We start from the raw sequence: 17905 nt of genomic DNA, 5'->3' as shown, positions 1-17905 counted from the left end.
TTTGTTTGCTCTGAGCAGAATGGTAGATAATCACTGACAGACAAATTGTCTAGCTCTATTGTGGGCTGTGCTGTTAGAGCTGCTCCAGGTAGACTTGTTGTAGCCTACCCACGGATCAGTGCGGTTCCTGACCAGGGTCCTAGGAGATTGGTAATCAAACTACCATTAAGGCCCTGTGTGCCCACCACCACCACCCCAGGATTGTCTAATAGCAGCTGCAGTGGATTCAACTTTAATTATGGTTATTTATGCAATCGTAAAAGGCATCCTTTCTAGCTGCAGTTAGTTATTTATGATGGCCCTTTCTAGGGTATGGCCCCTAGTACTCTGCTATGCACACACACACACACAGTGTTAATCACTGCTGGGCTTGACACCCAGCCCTATAGGGGACCATGATATTCATACAGGCCATTCTCCACAGCCTCTGTTCAAAGGATTCTCATACGTGTTAATGTATTATGTAATAATGAGTTGACACTTCCATTGTAGATTATGTGTGTGTGTGAGTGTGTGCAACAATGCAGACGTGGTGTGTGTGTGTGTGTATGTGTGGTGTGTGCGCTCGCCCGTGTGTGTGTACCCAGTCTCAGGTCTCACAGATATTCTGTCTCAGTGGCTCTGGTACTTACTGTATTCTGTGTTTCAATATGTGCAGTAGGGTGGTATGGTACAGGCCTACTGAAATGAAATCCAAGCAAGAAAAGAACACAACTTTTCCCCCTCAATCTGGGGTCCAGAGGGTTGCCTGTCACAGTTGCTTGGGTGATAGTATGAGTATGGTGTGGAGGGAGAGTCGCAGTAAATAGCCAGAACAGCTCATAGGGCAGAAGCCTATTTCCTTTTTCTGTAGCATGAGGCAGCTTGATGTACAAGTACACCCCCCTGGAAAGGATGCTGGTCTATTGTAGGGCCTTCACCCCAATCTTTTTCCTTAATGCTGAGTGCTAAGCAGAGACACATCAGGACCCATTTTTACAGCCTTTGGTATGACTCACAACCTTCCAATCTCAGGGTGGACACTCTAACCACAAGGACACTGAGTTGGTCTAGAGTCGCAGTGGAGGTATCAATTTTGGGTATTGCGGTTCTGTGCTTAACCCTACACAAGATGATACAAGTTTCTACTGAAGCAAAAACGGATCATGTGCATGTTTGTTCTTTTCAGCTTGTGATGAATGGAAAGTCCTGCCCAGGCCAGATCTCCACCGTGATGTCAACCGCTTTGGCCACACCTCTGTTGTCAGCAATGGGTCAGTCACTCACATCCACTATATTGCCCCTCCGTTACTTTTTTATTTAATTTATTTTTTTATATCACAGTTTCCTGACATCAGTTTCCTCAGTGTTACCTGGTAATGATGTGTACTCTGAGTATTTCCTGCGTTGTGTTCTCGGTAACACTTTATTTGGATAGTTCATCTGTAGATGCTCTACAGACAAGCAGTAACATTTCAACTATCTACTAACCTTAACTCTTAACCTAACCCTAAACATAACTCTTACCCTAGCCCTAACTCTAACCTTAACCCTTACCCTTATTCTTAGCCTAACGCAAACCCTTACCATGACCTTAACAAGCAGTTGCTTATCAACAGATTGTTTGTTGATGGTATGACCATTTGCAGAGCATCTAAAGATGGATTATCAAAATAAAGTGTGATTGTGTTTTCTCCCCAGGTCCATGTATGTGTTTGGAGGCTTCTCTGGTGTGCTGCTGAATGACGTGCTGGTCTACACCCCTCCCAGCTGCCAGGCCTTCGATGAGGAGCAGCGCTGTGACAACGCTGGCCCTGGTATCCGCTGTGTCTGGTTTAGGGACCACTGTGTCCCCTGGGTCACCGGCCATGCCAACGGCAGCGTGCCCGCTCCCTTCTGCCCAACACGCACCAGTACGTGTTGCATGACATTTCTCTGTATTCTGTATTCATAGGATACATGTGTTGACACATTTTTATCTGCATATTTGTCATGGGGGAGGGTCAGTTTTGCTTCCCCCTCTGGTAGTTAGCTGACTAATGGATACATGTAGGGCTGTTGCGGTGACCGTATTACCGACACACCGGCGGTCACGAGTGATGAAGGCAGTCAAATGCCATGGGAACCTTTAGTCACGGTAATTAGGCTTCTCCAAGCTCTGATGCTGCTGATGGTCATTAGTAGCCTAGCAAACTTGCTAACTGCCTGGTACTCAGCACTCTATTGTCCCTCTAATCACTCTGACATCAATGCAAAAAAAATCCGCTGACCCTGCTTCGGTACAGGTGCATGATAATGGTCCATTCCAAATCAAAACAAATTTCACACGTATTATTTAGTATATGTAAAGACAAGATTAAATCAAGAATAGTCTGATGGATGACAATATTAGCCTATCACTTGTGAATTATATATTATCTGTTGTGAATGATGCCCAGCATAAGAAAAAATGATATTGGCACACATCATGTAGTCTAGCCCATAGGCCTATATGTTTTAATAAGGTTTGTATCACAACTAAAATGTCCAAATAACTTAAAATTAAGCACATAATCCGCTTTACAAGGGGTGTAGAGCCTAACTGGCATACGTAAGCAGCGCCTGTTTGGGGAAGATAATTTTCACCATAAAAATGCACCTTTATAATAAAAGCATTACATGCATAATTGCATTTGTGGTCACTTTTGATAATGGTGTTTTCTGATAATGGTGTTTTCTGCTAATGGAACTTTCCCGCTTATAGCCTACTAACATGTGTGTATTGCTGCACTTAAAATGTGAAGAAATAGCCTAATAGTTTATCAACATTTTAAGCTAAACATTCTGATTCTAGTGGTATTCATTTGAGATCTATCGAATCCCAAAACTATGTTTGGAATATTTATTTCTCACACAGAATAGAATGTCGACCTTTGTACTATGGGTGATAGTAGATTGACATAGGCTAGTGCTTTTGCTGTTCGTTAGGCCTACTGATCTTGTTGGCTGACAAAAAGTAAATGTGGACATTTCTTCCAATATCTTCAATATGCACCCCCGGAATTGGATAAGGACGTGCTCAGTTGCGTCCCCGATGTGTGGGTCTTCATTTGTAGCCTGTGAGAAAGACCCGATCACGTGATGGAGCACTCAGGGAGAAGGGCACAGCGGCCACTGGCCATAAAACGGCATGGGTTTTTTAAAGGTGCATTACGGCCACACAAAGGGGATGCCGCCGTGAAATTCTAGGCATTATCAAGTGCTTGTCAAATTGTGAATGAGTGACTGATGTAGTGTGTACAGCTTGCGCACCCACTTTCAAGCTACTTTTTTCAAATCATCATTAGTCGCATCATGTAGCCTTACAATGTATTAAAAATCAAAACATATAGCCCAACGTTTGTATTACAACTAAAGTTACATTAATAACTCTCAATAAGCATATAGTAGTACCTATTTATTTGTTAACCGCTCAACACAGAATAGCTTCATGTGCGTCCTTCCTCAAATCGTTTGGAGAAAATATATTTTCTATTTTATTCAGCTTTGTTCAATTATATTCTTCATACTATAAAATAATGCCATGGAATTCTAAGCAAATCTTGCCTGCTAAATTAACTAGTGTAGCCCACAGCCATTTGGCATAGCCAGATCAGGACCTAACATAAGGACAACTCAGAGTATGCTATTCTGTTCTTCTGAAATAGACATTTTCTTCATATCATGCTTCTTTAGACCTGTCTAAAATAAATAATGGATTTATTGTGAAGGTGTAGGCTATATTACATGGATTTATTAGACTTTTTTAACATGTAGATGTTCCGAAGGTCTGCATCAGTAGCTTGTAGGCTATTTGTGGAAGGCAGGAGATGCTAATTGTGTTTATGTTAATTAACGGTCAATTACCGTGAGACCGACAGTTATTTGCTTGACAATCACTGGCTGACAATTTTGTGAACCCCACAGCCCTAGATACATGTTCAATAGTTGAGTCGTCCATGATAGAACCAATCCTCATTTCACATCAAACTCTCTTGTTCCTACCTGCCTCTTATACTGTGCTGTATGAATCATTACCCTTTTTGAGAGTAATAATAATTTGGATTCCTCGTAAGGCCTGTGTACATAGTGGTGGGAACAAAAGGTCAGGACCAACACAATTATCCCATTCGGAGGGCAAATACAATTATGCTGGAAATACACTCACAAGGTTGCAGAAACACCTGTATTGTGTTTTAGAGTGTTATCGGAGGTGAATTGGACCGGTGATGAACTAATTAAATGACTAATTGATGACAGATTATCACACTGTTTATCCTCTGTCCTTCTCTAATCGTTCATTTGTCAGTGGCTGCTGGAATGGAGAGTATGAGTTGAAATTGGCTCTACAGGGCAAATAGAAATGAAAGGCATATTGAGCTAGACCCATCTACCTTTTTGTTTTCCTACTGAGAAGGTGGTGTTGCAGGGGGCATTTTCATGTCAACCCTGTTTTTGTTTTTCTTGATTAAGTCAATGGCGCCGAAGGGGAAGGCTGCCGTTTTATGGACTCCTAACCAACTGTACTATTTTGTTAGTTTTTTCACATAGTTTGTAACTCATTTTGTACATAATGTTGCTGCTACTGTCTCTTATGACCGGAAATAGCTTTTGGACATCAGAACAGCGATTACTCACCTCGAACTGGATGAAGATTCTTTCTTTAATGAGTCCAATGCAAAGGATATACTGCTTTGTCCGATCTACGATTAAGACATTCCTACCAATGGATGCTACGCTACAGGACTCTTTTGCTAGAACAGACTGGATGTGTTCTGGGATTCATCCAATGGCATTGAGGAGTATACCACCTCAGTCACTTGCTTCACCATTAAGTGCATCAACGACGTCATCCCCACAGTGACCGTATGTACATATCCCAACCAGAAGCCATGGATTGCAGGCAACATCCTCACCGAGCCAGGCTAGAGCTGCCGCTTTCAAGGAGCAGGACGCTTATAAGAAATCCTGCTATGCCCTCAGACGAACCATCAAACAGGCAAAGATTCAATACAAGACTAAGATTGAATCCTACTACACCGGCTCTGATGCTCGTCGCTTGTGGCAGGGCTTGCAAACTATTGCGGACTACAAAGGGAAACCCAGCCACGAGCTGCCCAGTGATGCGAGCCTACCAGACGAGCTAATGGCCTTTTATGCTTGCTTCGAGGCAAGCAACACTGATGCATGTATAAGAGCACCAGCTGTTCCAGATGACTGCATGATCACGCTCTCCGTAGCCAACATGAGCAAGACCAAGGCCAGATGGATTACCAGGACGTGTACTGAAAGCATGCGCGGATGAACTGGAAAGTGTCTTCACTGACATTTTCAACCTCTCTTTGGCCTAGTCTGTAATACCTACATGTTTCAGACAGACTACCATAGTCCATGTTCCCAAGAAAGCAAAGATAACCTGCCTAAATGATTACCCCCCCATAGCACTCACGTCGGTAGCCATGCAGTGCTTTGAAAGGCTTGTCATGGCTCACATGAACACCGTCATGCCGGAAACCCTAGACCCACTCCAATTCTCATACTGCCCCAACAGATCCACAGATGATGCAATCTCAATCGCACTCTACCATGCCCTTTCCCACCTGGACAAAAGGAACACCTATGTGAGAATGCTGTTCATTGACTACAGCTCAGAGTTCAACACCATAGTACCCAGAAACTCATCACTAAGCTAAGGACACTTGGACTAAATACCTCCCTCTGCAAATGGATCCTGAACTTCCTGAAGGGCCACCCCCAGGTGGTGAGGGTAGGCAACAACAACATCTGCCACGCTGATCTACAACACAGGGGCCCCTCAGGGGTGTGTGATTAGTCCCCTCCTGTACTCCCTGTTCACCCACGACTGTGTGGCCAAGCACGACTCCAACACCATCATTCAGTTTGCTGATGACACAACAGCAGTAGGCCTGATCAGATAACGATGAGACAGCCTATAGGGTGTAGGTCAGAGACCTAGCAGTGTGGTGCCAGGACAACAACCTCTCCCTCGATGTGAGCAAGACAAAGGAGCTTATCATGGACTATAGGAAAAGGAAGGCCGAACAGGCCCCTATTAACATCGACGGGGCTGTAGTGGAGCGGGTCCAGAGTTTCAAGCTATCATGGTCCAAACACACCAAGACAGTTGTGAAGATGGCACGACAACACCTTTCCCCCTCAGGAGACTGAAAAGATTTGGCATGGGTCCCCAGATCCTCAAAAAGTTTTACAGCTGCACCATCGAGAGCATCCTGACCGATTGCATCACCGCCTGGTATTGCAACTGCTTGGCGTCTGACCATAAGGCGCTACAGAGGGTAGTGCATACGGCCCAGTACATCACTGGGGCCAAGCTTCCTGCCATCCAGGACTTATATACTAGGCGGTGTCAGCAGAAGGCCCAAAAATTGTCAAAGACTCCAGTCATCCAAGTCGTAGACTGATCTCTCTGCTACCATACGGCAAGTGGTACCGGAGCGCCAAGTCTAGGTCCAACAGCTTCTACCCCCAAGCCATAAGAATGGCCACCCGGACTATTTACATTGATGACCCCCCTTTGTTTTTACTCTGCTGCTACTCGCTGTTTATTATCTATACATAGTCACTTTACCCCTAACTACAGTTGAAGTCAGAAGTTTACATACACCTTAGACAAATACATTTAAACTCAGTTTTTCACAATTCCTGACATTTAATCCTAGTAAAAATTCCCTGTCCTATGTCAGTTAGGATCACCACTTTATTTTAAGAATGTGAAATGTCAGAATAATAGTAGAGAGAATGATTTATTTCAGCTTTTATTTCTTTCAGAAGTTTACATACACTCAAATAGAATTTGGTAGCATTGCCTTTAAATTGTTTAACTTGGGTCGAACGTTTTGGGTAGCGTACCACAAGCTTCCCACAATAAGTTAGGTGAATTTTGGCCCATTCCTCCTGACAGAGCTGGTGTAACTGAGTCAGTTGCCTCCTTGCTCGCACACGCTTTTTCAGTTCTGTCCACAAATTTTCTATGGGATTGGCGTCAAGGCTTTGTGATGGCCACTCCAATACCTTGACTTTGTTGTCCTTAAGCCATTTTGCCACAACTTTGGAAGTATGCTTGGGGTCATTGTCCATTTGGAAGACCCATCTGCGACCAAGCTATAACTTCCTGACTGATGTCTTGAAATGTTGCTTCAATATATCCACATAATTTTCCTCGCTCATGATGCCATCTATTTTGTGAAGTGCACCAGCCCCTCCTGCAGCAAAGCACCCCCACACCATGATGCTGCCACCCCCGCGCTTCACGGTTGGGATGGTGTTCTTCGGCTTGCAAGCCTCCCCCTTTTTCCTCCAAACATAACGATGGTCATTATGGCCAAACAGTTCTATTTTTGCTTCATCAGAGCAGAGGACATTTCTCCAAAAAGTATGCCCTTTGTCCCCATGTGCAGTTGTAAACTGTAGTCTGGCTTTTTTATGGCGGTTTTGGAGCAGTGGCTTCTTCCTTGTTGAGCGGCCTCGTTTTACTGTGGATATAGATAGTTATGTATCTTTTTCCTCCAACATCTTCACAAGGTCATTTGCTGTTGTTCTGAGATTGATTTGCACTTTTCGCACCAAAGTACGTTCATCTCTAGTAGACAGAATGCGTCTCCTTCCTGAGCGGTATGACGGCTGCGTGGTCCCATTGTGTTTATACTTGCGTACTATTGTTTGTACAGATGAATGTGGTACCTTCAGTCATTTGGAAATTGCTCCCAAGGATGAACCAGACTTGTGGAGGTCTACCATTTTTTTTCTGAGGTCTTGGCTGATTTCTTTAGATTTTCCCATGATGTCAATTAAAGAGGCACTGAGTTTGAAGATAGGCCTTGAAATACATCCACAGGTACACCTCCAATTGACTCAAATTATGTAAATTAGCCTATCAGAAGCTTCTAAAGCCATGACATACTTTTTTGGAATTTTCCAAGCTGTTTAAAGGCACAGTCAACAGAGTGAATGTAATTTTCTGACCCACTGGTTACCTTGACTAACCTGTACCCCCGCATATTGACTCGTTATTGTTTTGTAATTTTCTTGTGTTACTTTTTGATTGTATTTTTTTACTTTAGTTTTTTATTTCGTAAATACCTTCTTGAACAGCATTGTTGGTTGAGGGCTTGTAAGTAAGCATTTCACGCTAACATGCTGACCAGACCGGACACGTTGCGTGCGCGAGCGTCGCAAAATAAAATTTTAAATACACGTTATTCAATTTTTGCACCCACACTGCTCGCGCGCGCCAACGAGCGTCTGCGATGCCAAGGGCTAAAATAGAAGTAATTCCTATTTCTGACGCAGATCGCGCTGAATGTCCTGCCTCTCCAATCTCCTCATTGGTTTATAGAAGCAGGTACCCACGTGCCATCTCCTCATTGGTTATACCCACGTGGGTGATTGAAAGACGAAATGTTTTGCCGGTTGTCGTGGTAAAAGTGTAGATGTCGATCACCATATCATTTCAAAGATGAAAAAGCCTGGAAGGAGAGATGACTAGAAATGATTCGACCTTGTGCATTTCAGGTAAAATAACAACTCAATGTTTATATCCCAGGACAAATGAGCTAGCAACAGCAAGCTAACTAAATAGGACAAATTAGCTAGCAAGTGCAAGCTAACTAGCTAAATTACCATACATGGTTAATGCTTTTCGACCTGTCCCCAAATTAATGTCATTGGTTCAGAGTTTGTTTTGATATTTTAACCTGCGTGTCGTGATTGCGTTTGGTGTAGGGGGACAAAATACATTTATGCACGATAGCGCACGATGGCGCAAGCGCGCAGCCGGTTTGGGTTCCGTGTAAGGTCTACAGCTGTTGTATTCGGCGGATGTGACAAATACAATTTGATTTGATTGTGTCTCTTGACCTGCTTTTCTCTGGTATTGTTTCTCTCACTAGACTGATATTATGCACAGAATACACAGAATCCTGACAGAGAGGACCATGTTGGACAATGTCTCTGTAATTCTCTGTTCTGCTACAGTTACTACTGATCCTGAACTTGACCTCTCTTTTTGACTGGGTTCTCTAACTCTGTTCCCTTTATAAAACTGTCTGTGTCCCGTTTTTCTTTTTTAAGCTGCTTTTTTTAACCCCACCCCCAGACGGTGCAGACTAGACTAACTGTGTTCTGCTGTTAAACTGTGTCGTCCCCCGTCCAGATAGTGAAGACGAGAGGTGCTTCAGGTTCTCTGACTGTGTCAGCTGCACTGCCAACACCAATGGCTGCCAGTGGTGTGAAGACAAGAAGTGCATCTCTGCTTCCAGCAACTGCACTGTGGTGAGTCTGCCTACAGGGGGCAGTAGTGAGACAAAACAGTCACAGCTAGGATCTTATTAGCTACAATTGTCAATTAATTACGCAGCATGAATAGTCAGGCAGCTTGAAGCTTGCCTTCTACTGAGTCACTACTTAACTCTTGTTGTTGTTGTAGTGTACTAAGTCGCTATTATCTCACCTGCTTGGCTAGCAGTGTCAGTTAGCCTAATGCTTGGCCCTGCTGGCTCCTCTGTGTGTGTCTATAGCTGACCCTGGAGCTTGCGCAGCAGCATAGAGGTCCTCTGTCCCTGGCCCCTCCCCCGTCCATGCTGTCTGAACAACAGCTCTCTGTGTGGAAGCAAGGGGCAAAGAGGATGGGACACGTGGGTATTCCATACTGTTGCAGGGGCTTTTCTATTAATGCCAAACCATACTTTTCTGTTCTGCCAGTGCACAAATTTCAGATTTACATGACCCCAATACTATGACGTAAATTCACCATAATAATAACTATGTAGATGTTTGATGTTTGTACACTTTCTTTGCAGTCTGTAAAGAACTTCGTCAAATGCCATGTGAGAAATGAACATATCTGCAGCAAGCTGGTCAACTGTAAGAGTTGCTCCCTCAACCATCCACTGTCAATGGGAGCTTCAGCAACAGGAGTGCCATGCCATCCCTGGTGAGAAAGAACACACACACACACACACACACACACACACACACACACACACACACACACACACACACACACACACACCACAAACGTCTTCCAAAAACTCCAAACAAGCAAGAACTCTGCTTAGCTGACTACCTGTTTGATAGCTACAAGCAAGTTTGAATGCTTGGAGAACTTATGCTAATGTTTGATTCATTATCAACACTCTTGTAGCGTTTCCCCAGGGAAAACATGTTTTCCCCCTGTCTCTAAAGTGGATTTATTGCTCTCATTTTTCAAAGCTCCAGAAGGAGTTCAACACAAAAAACACTCACAAACAAACACGTACCCACGCGCGCAGGCGTAAGCAGATGTACACACACACACACACACACACACACACACACACACACACACACACACACACACACCACACACACACACACACACACACACCACACCACACACACACACACACACACACACACACACACACACACACGTCTACATACCTCCAAATACAGTACATCCACAAATACACTCTCCTCTCCAGCGTGGTGACGGGATGTAGGCCAATTATAATTGTTTACTTGATGTTATGAAAATGGAGCCTCAGCTGACTCACAAATGAGAGCCCAGTAAGTACAGTGTCTTCAGAAAGTATTCACACCCCTTTACTTTTTCCACATTTTGTTTTGTAACAATTTGGGATTGAAATGAATTTAATTGTCATTTTTTTTTGTCAACGATCTACACAAAATATTTGTAAAAAAATAAAACACTAATATATCTTGATTAAGTATTCAACCCCCTGAGTCAATACATGTTAGAATCACCTTTGGCAGAGATTACAGCTCTGAGTCTTTCTGGCTAAGTCTCTAAGAAGTTCCACACCTGGATTGTACAATATTTGCACATTATTATTTTAAAATGTTTTCAAGCTCTGTCAAATTGGTTGTTTATTATTGCTAGACAGCCATTTTCAAGTCTTGCCATAGATTTTCAAGCCGATTTAAGTCAAAACTGTAACTAGGCCACTCAGGAACATTCATTGTCGTCTTGGTAAGCAACTCCAGTGTATATTTGGCCTTGTGTTTTAGGTTATTGTCCTGCTGAAAGGTGCATTTGTCTTCCAGTGTATAATGGAAAGCAGACAGAACCAGGTTTGACTAAAACCAAATCAAAATTGTGTAGAAATTATAATGGACCTATGTTCATACAGTTTATTGACTGTCCAGCTGGCTAATAATCACTAGACAGTCAGGGACCGTAGACATTCCCAAAACTATGGATGGAGAACACATTTTTTTATCCAATTTTGACAGCAAGGAAATATAACACATTTTCAGTGTGGTCCTCCGGACCTCATTGAAGACCAAATGCGGCCTCCAGGGCAAAATTTGTTTGACACCCCTGTTCTAAAGACTTTAACTCTAGCCATGTGTTTGTTACTGTTCATGTCAGTACTGCTCTCTGGTTGGACATCTTGAAAAAAGGGTTTCTTTCTTAGTCTGATGAAAATAATTTGATGGTGGTAACCATTATCCAACTTTGATTGTAATCAGCGCAAGTCTCCAAAATAAGCAGAGAAATTCCTGAGATGAAACTGGAGTTGTTTCTCCCTTATTCTCTGCAATTTGTTGCTTATTAACTAAGGTCTCGTCTCTCGTCTGTGTAGTTTTTCCCACTGTTTGATGTGTCTGTCAGTCAGAGCACAACTGTATACTTGTGCTTGACAAACACTTACTTGTGTATTCAATCAGGGTGGTCGATGCAAGCTTCTTTGAAGCATAATCCATCATTTTCAATCTATATCTCAACTGATTGACTGACTGTTCTTCAATTCACACCATGAGGTCAGGGCCGGTCTGAGCTTTTTGGAGGCCCTAAGCGAGATTTGGTTTGGTGGCTCTCCACCTCATGGGCAAAACAGTGCTAAAGTTATTTTCCTGAAATTCTACACATTTTGCCATGGGGCACAGAGAAAATGTTGCAGTTTTAAAACACATTACATGCAATTCTACTCATTTTTCCATGGGGCGAAGAAAAATATGTGCAGTTTTAAAGAGAATTTTCTGCAATTCTACACATTTGCAATAAAATATGCCATGTTCATATGATATCTGAGTGAGAGTGACTAACACAATCAACGGGGGCCCCCTGAGAAAAACTGCTGATGCACTACCACATTTTTTGTTAGTTAGAATGTGTATTCTACTATTCTAATTCTGAACAGTAAGTTGAGACGCCGACTGAGTTCCTAAAAAATATTTTTTTTATAAGATATTTGTCAATCGACTTTGCTTTTATATTAGCGACATACTTGCTTAATGTGTGAGTAGTGAGATGCATATCAAATGTAGTTGAGATCCTTGAGGGGTGTTGAGTCTTCCAGTTGTGTGAAGTCTGTGCACCATCCAATTGTGTGGCCCAACACAGTCAGAAGCCTGGGTCTAAATTACTGTTCTCTCCCTGTCCACAGCTCAGCTCTGTGGGGAAGGCTGGCATCATGTTGGGGAGGCTTGCCTCAGGATCAACTCCAGCAGGGAGAGCTATGACAATGCCCAGCACTACTGTAAGAACCTGGACGGGAACATAGCCTCCCTCACCACCGCCAAGCAGGTGGACTTTGTACTGGACGAGCTGCAGAAGTACCAGCTACAAGAGAAGGTAAGGGAAACGCCTCTGTTTAAAATAGTGTGTTGTTTTAAACATAGTACTTTATCAAGGACTATCATATGGAATGTACTTTTCCAAGTCGAAGGCCTGAGGAATGGCCATGCCAGACCTCATGAAACTTACCCCATGATAATCTGAAACCCAACATGTTGAACACATGTTGAAGTCTTAGCTTATTTACGGCTGAATCAGCCCACATCTGATCCAGTGTTTACATGTACATCTATACTAGATTTCCATGATCCCAACCAAACTTATATTTGTTTTCTCAAGAGTCACACTCCCTGTTTATATCCCCACCACACATGCTGACTTTTCCAGTGATTGCGCTGTCAGGAGGATATGCAGGAGCAAATATTTGACTGGTGTTTGACTGGTGCCGAATAATTAAAAAATAGAGCAAGAGGATCTCTCGCAATGGTTTTGGGGTGGAGTGTTTAAGCAGCTTCTGTCTGTTCTTTGAAGATGAACACTATTGTTAATAATAAAGCTCACCTTGGTTGTTTTAGGATGCAGAGGCAACAGTTTTCCCTCCTCTCAGCTCTTTTCTGACAGTTATTTGAAAGTAGCCAATGCTCTTCATGGCTACAATAATCAGTTTGCTTTTCTTCCCCAAGAAATTCATTATTTTCCATCCCAGCCTGTAATAGGAATTTTGAATTAAAGTGCATTTTAGTGTACAGCAACACGTTTTTCAGGATTTGAATCATGGCAGTCTCCTTCGATTACTCAAATGTTATGCTCTCATAAATTTTTACTGTGTGATAGATCATAGCCGGTGTTAGCCGGCTAATTAACCATTTATTACAGGTAAAACTTTTGAGACGTTATTGCCCATTTAAGAAATAACTCAAACACACAGACATTTTTAAAAGTCAAAATAAATACCTTAGTTTAATGACTCTGGCCTGTCTTGGTTTTATGGATTGGTGTTGGCTGTAAAGCCTGAGGTCGAGAACTTTCCCTGTAATTATAGCAATTTTCCCAACGGTTTGATTTAAGATTTCACATAATCATTGCATGAATCAAATATGTATGATTTATGTTGAGAAAGAAATAACATGTTTCCATACTCTTACTGGCCCTCAACATGCTATGGAGAATAGAGAGAATTCTTATCTTACATTTCAGGATTTTAACCTCCCTCTCCCTTTTCTCTCTCTCTCTCTCATATTCTTCATTCTTTCATCTTTCTCTTCCCCTCTTTCTCCATCCATATTCTCCTCCCCCTCTCGCCTACCTCTTTCTCTCCCCTCTCTGTCCTGTAGAAGTTAGCTCCGTGGGTGGGCCTAAGGAAGATCAACATCTCGTACTGGGGCTGGGAGGACATGTCTCCCTTCACCAACTCCTCTCTGCAGTGGCTGCCCGGGGAGCCCAGCGACTCAGGCTTCTGTGCCTACCTGGAGAGGGCAGAGGTGGCAGGGCTCAAGGCCAACCCCTGCACCGCCACAACTGATGGACTCATCTGTGAAAAACCAGTCGGTGAGAGAGGGACTGGGAGAAAGAGGGATAGGGAGGGAAAACGGGAGGGAGGGAAAGGGAAGGAGAGATGAAGAAGAATGAAGGTGATGGTGATTGAATAATAGAGACTAATTCTCAAAGGCACCTGTAACCCTTGTGAATTCCATGAGGCCTCGAACATGATTATGTCATTATTCTAAAGCTCAATCAGGCACTACTGAATTAGAGTGAAAAGTTCACAATCATCATCATCATTGACAAGGAGCCAAATTCACTAGTGAATTTAAAAGGGGATAGAGTGTTAGTGGTGAGATATTGTTTTAGGAAGAGCATCCTTATGACTGGAGAAGATCATAGCCTGGAGTGTTTGACAGCAGTGGTGTAAAGTACTTAAGTACAAATAATTTAAAGTACTACGTAAGTTTTTTGGGGTATCTGTACTTTACTTTACTATTTATATTTTTGACTACTTTTACTTTTACTTCACTACATTCCCAAAGAAAATATGTACTTTTTACTCCATACATTTTACTTGACAATCAAAAGTACTCGTTACATTTCAAATGTTTAGCAGGACAGGAAAATGGTCCAATTCACGCACTTATCAAGAGAACATCCCTGGCTCTACTGCCTCTGATCTGGCTAACTCACTAAACACAAATGCTTTGTTTGTAAATGATGTCTGAGTGTTGGAGTGTGCCCCTGGCTATCCGTAAATGTTAAAACAAGAAAACTGTGCCGTCTGGTTTGCTAAGTATAAGGAATGTGAAAAGATGTATACTTTTACTTTTGATACTTAATTATATTTAAAACCAAATACTTTTATACTTTTACTCAAGTAGTATTTCACTGGGTGACTTTCACTTTTACTTGAATCATTTTCTATTAAGGCGTCTTTACTTTTATTCAAGTATTATAATTGGTTACTTTTTCTACCACTGTTTGACAGTGGCTGACCTTCCTTCCCATCATGGCCCCTGAGTGACCGACCGTCCCTCTCAAGCATTCAAGGAAACTGGAAACACGAGCAGGCCCGTCTGACTCACAGTCTTATTTTGTCCGCTTTTAGCCGCACTGAACCATGCTTGGACTCATTTAGGAGCCCAGAATAGCTGGGGAGCCGAAGAAAATGAGGCCTCAAATGTGCAGTTTTGGCCGCCGTACTTCCCATAGCGCGACTTTGCACTGACAGAGAGTGGAAATATGTAACCAAAGACATCCTGCTGTTTCTTATTACTTTTCTGTTTCCTCCACCACTGTGGAGTTGTCTCCCACTTCGATACAACCTGCCTGCCTAAATCAGCTCAAATGATGGGGTCGGACTGAGGGAGGAAATTACTATTGTTTACCGTCTGCTCTTGGGTTAAATTACTAATTTAATGTAATAAATGGTACATGAATGGTTATGGGTATACCTGCTGCAAAAATACTCTGTCCAAGGTTGAGATAAGATGTCTGTGTTTTAGAGGCAGTGCAAATGTACATAAACTCCCACAGATTATTTTTAGCACTACTTTCAGGCTGGGCACAGACGTTATTTAAATATGATTTTATTTTCACCTTTCCACAGTGAGCCCCAATCAGAGTGCCCGCCCGTGTAAGGCGCCCTGCTCCCTGCGCACCACCTGTGCCAACTGCACCAGCCAGGCCATGGAGTGTATGTGGTGCAGCAGCACCCAGCGATGTGTGGACTCCAACGCCTACGTCATCTCCTTCCCCTACGGACAGTGTCTGGAGTGGCAGACTGGAGTCTGCGTCTGTGAGTATACAGGTCAAAATGTTCAGCTTCCACTGTGTGTGTATCTTCAACACAACCTCCAAAAGAATGCGGGCAAATAGATTATTGCAAACAGTCTCTCTCTCTCTCTCTCTCTCTCTCTCTCTCACTCACACTCACGCTCACACTCACACTCACACTCACACTCACACACACTCTGGCTCACTTTATGTTCAAAATAGTCTCAGCTCCTGTGTGTTAGTAGTGAATTCCTCAGGGTTAGTGTTGCTCAGTGAGATCAGACTCCCTTGAATGTTTGCGGACTCATTGTGCTCTACAGTCAGTCAGGTGGTTCCACTTCCCTAGACCCTTAGGTGTATGCCACCCTGGTCTCTGTCCCTGGGTACTATGGGAAAATCAATAACGTATCGACGTGCATCCAACTCGATGAAAAGTATATGCCCCGCTGTTAGTGTTTCCTTTGCTCTAAAAGCCCTCCGTTAAAGGTCTGATCTTGATATATAGATCCTGTTGTGTCAGATAACCCCCAGACTTTGCTGCGAGAGATAGGTGCACATAAACAGGATATGTGTTTTACGCAGTGGCACTTTTGAAACTCATGTCAAGCAGATGTTGGTACCAACAATAACACGTTGTGAGTTTCTGTTCTTATAGTCCGACGCAAGGAGTAACATGCTGTCAGCCATCTATGGACTCTGTTTTACCACTTTTCATCATGTGAACAATTAAACAAATAGGGAAAGAGCTTTCACCACATTTTGCCATGGTCACATAATTTGCTTGAACACCCCCTCGTTATACCACAGCAGCGACAGTATTCACAGTGCGTGACATTATGTAAAACAACAATGGTATGCACAATTAGGCCACATCCTCTCAGTGCCATTTCACCAGGGGAGTTTGAAGTCATTACCATTCAGCTACTAAGTGATGGTCAGTGTGCTTGTGGAGTATTCATATTTTCTGATTACACTAAACTCTCTAGACAAACATCTATCGGTTCTGAGTTTTGGGGAATGTAATTAGGCAAATTGTACTATTGCTTTTATTGTCCTCCAGAGTAATGCAACTCACGGAAGCTTGACAATATGGATCCAATCAAAATGTAAATTAGTTGATGTAGGGTCGGTGTGTATGCTAAGCCCATATCAGGCTTTTGGCTTCAGAACGTAGAGATAAAGAAATGTACTGTTACAGCAAAACACAATGTGTCATTGTGCTAATGTGTTTTTGTTTTCAACATGTTAATTTAAAGGAATGTCATAGTTCGCCTTAGGATTATTTTATCAAGTTTAGGGATTTTGTAGGGAGAGAACAAATATACAAAATGTAATTATTATTCAACTCCATCTGTGTATGTTTGCCTGTTCACTTCAGCTGAAGATCCTTGCCAAGATTTTCCCTTCAAGGTTGCCATTTCTCAATCCACAGTACCTTTCCATATCTTTTTAGGTAGGTGGTTACTTGTGTTTTGGTTTTGAGGGGATATTGGGAGAAACAGGAAGCAAGATTAACTTTTTGGTGTACTAGCCAGTAGCCACAGGATGTATTTATCTTGAAAGGCCCGGGGGAGGTCAGCGACTCCAATCTGGCTGTGCTCCTGAAAGAATGTCCCCCTAAACACAATGTGATTCTGCTGCTGCTCCTGGAAATGGTCTTTCTTCGCGTTAAGGTCATATTTCAGCAGGTAATTAGAACACAGCCCGGCCCCTGTTCTCTTTAGTTAGGTTCAGCATACCTCCTACACACACTCGCACGCATGCACACGCACACACAAACACACAAGCACACTGGCATCCGATGAGGGCAGAGCCCACTTATTTGCATCTCAGAGTGATTTTCCATCCCCATCCATCTGCCTGGCACACCACCCCACCAAAATGTCCAGCAGCATTAACCTGACCAACACTTGCATATGTTCATTTAGCAATCAACCATCTTCTGCCTTGTGCTTTGAGCTCACACAGAATGCTATGTAGCAATGGAAAGAAATGTGTACCCAAATGCGCTTCAGCCCAGCATGAACATAAAAGGAATCAGGTGCTCGACTGAGGGACTTGAAAATCCCCAAAACATTCCTT

General features: G+C 42.9%; 1 protein-coding gene across 1 annotated transcript in view; it reads left to right on the top strand.

The window, feature by feature from the left end:
- Positions 1 to 17905, top strand: part of LOC111977709 (attractin-like protein 1) — a 341451-nt gene that overhangs the window by 102622 nt on the left and 220924 nt on the right. The window contains 9 exon segments of the mRNA XM_070448549.1: positions 1169 to 1253; positions 1681 to 1892; positions 9191 to 9309; positions 9555 to 9671; positions 9837 to 9920; positions 9922 to 9970; positions 12429 to 12616; positions 13894 to 14107; positions 15657 to 15845. Of these exon segments, the coding sequence (XP_070304650.1) occupies positions 1169 to 1253; positions 1681 to 1892; positions 9191 to 9309; positions 9555 to 9671; positions 9837 to 9920; positions 9922 to 9970; positions 12429 to 12616; positions 13894 to 14107; positions 15657 to 15845 (1257 nt within the window).

This window comes from Salvelinus sp. IW2-2015, linkage group LG18 (genome assembly GCF_002910315.2).
Source record: "Salvelinus sp. IW2-2015 linkage group LG18, ASM291031v2, whole genome shotgun sequence".
In the NCBI taxonomy this organism is placed as follows: Eukaryota; Metazoa; Chordata; class Actinopteri; order Salmoniformes; family Salmonidae; genus Salvelinus; species Salvelinus sp. IW2-2015.
This window is presented reverse-complemented; position numbering and strand designations above follow the sequence as displayed.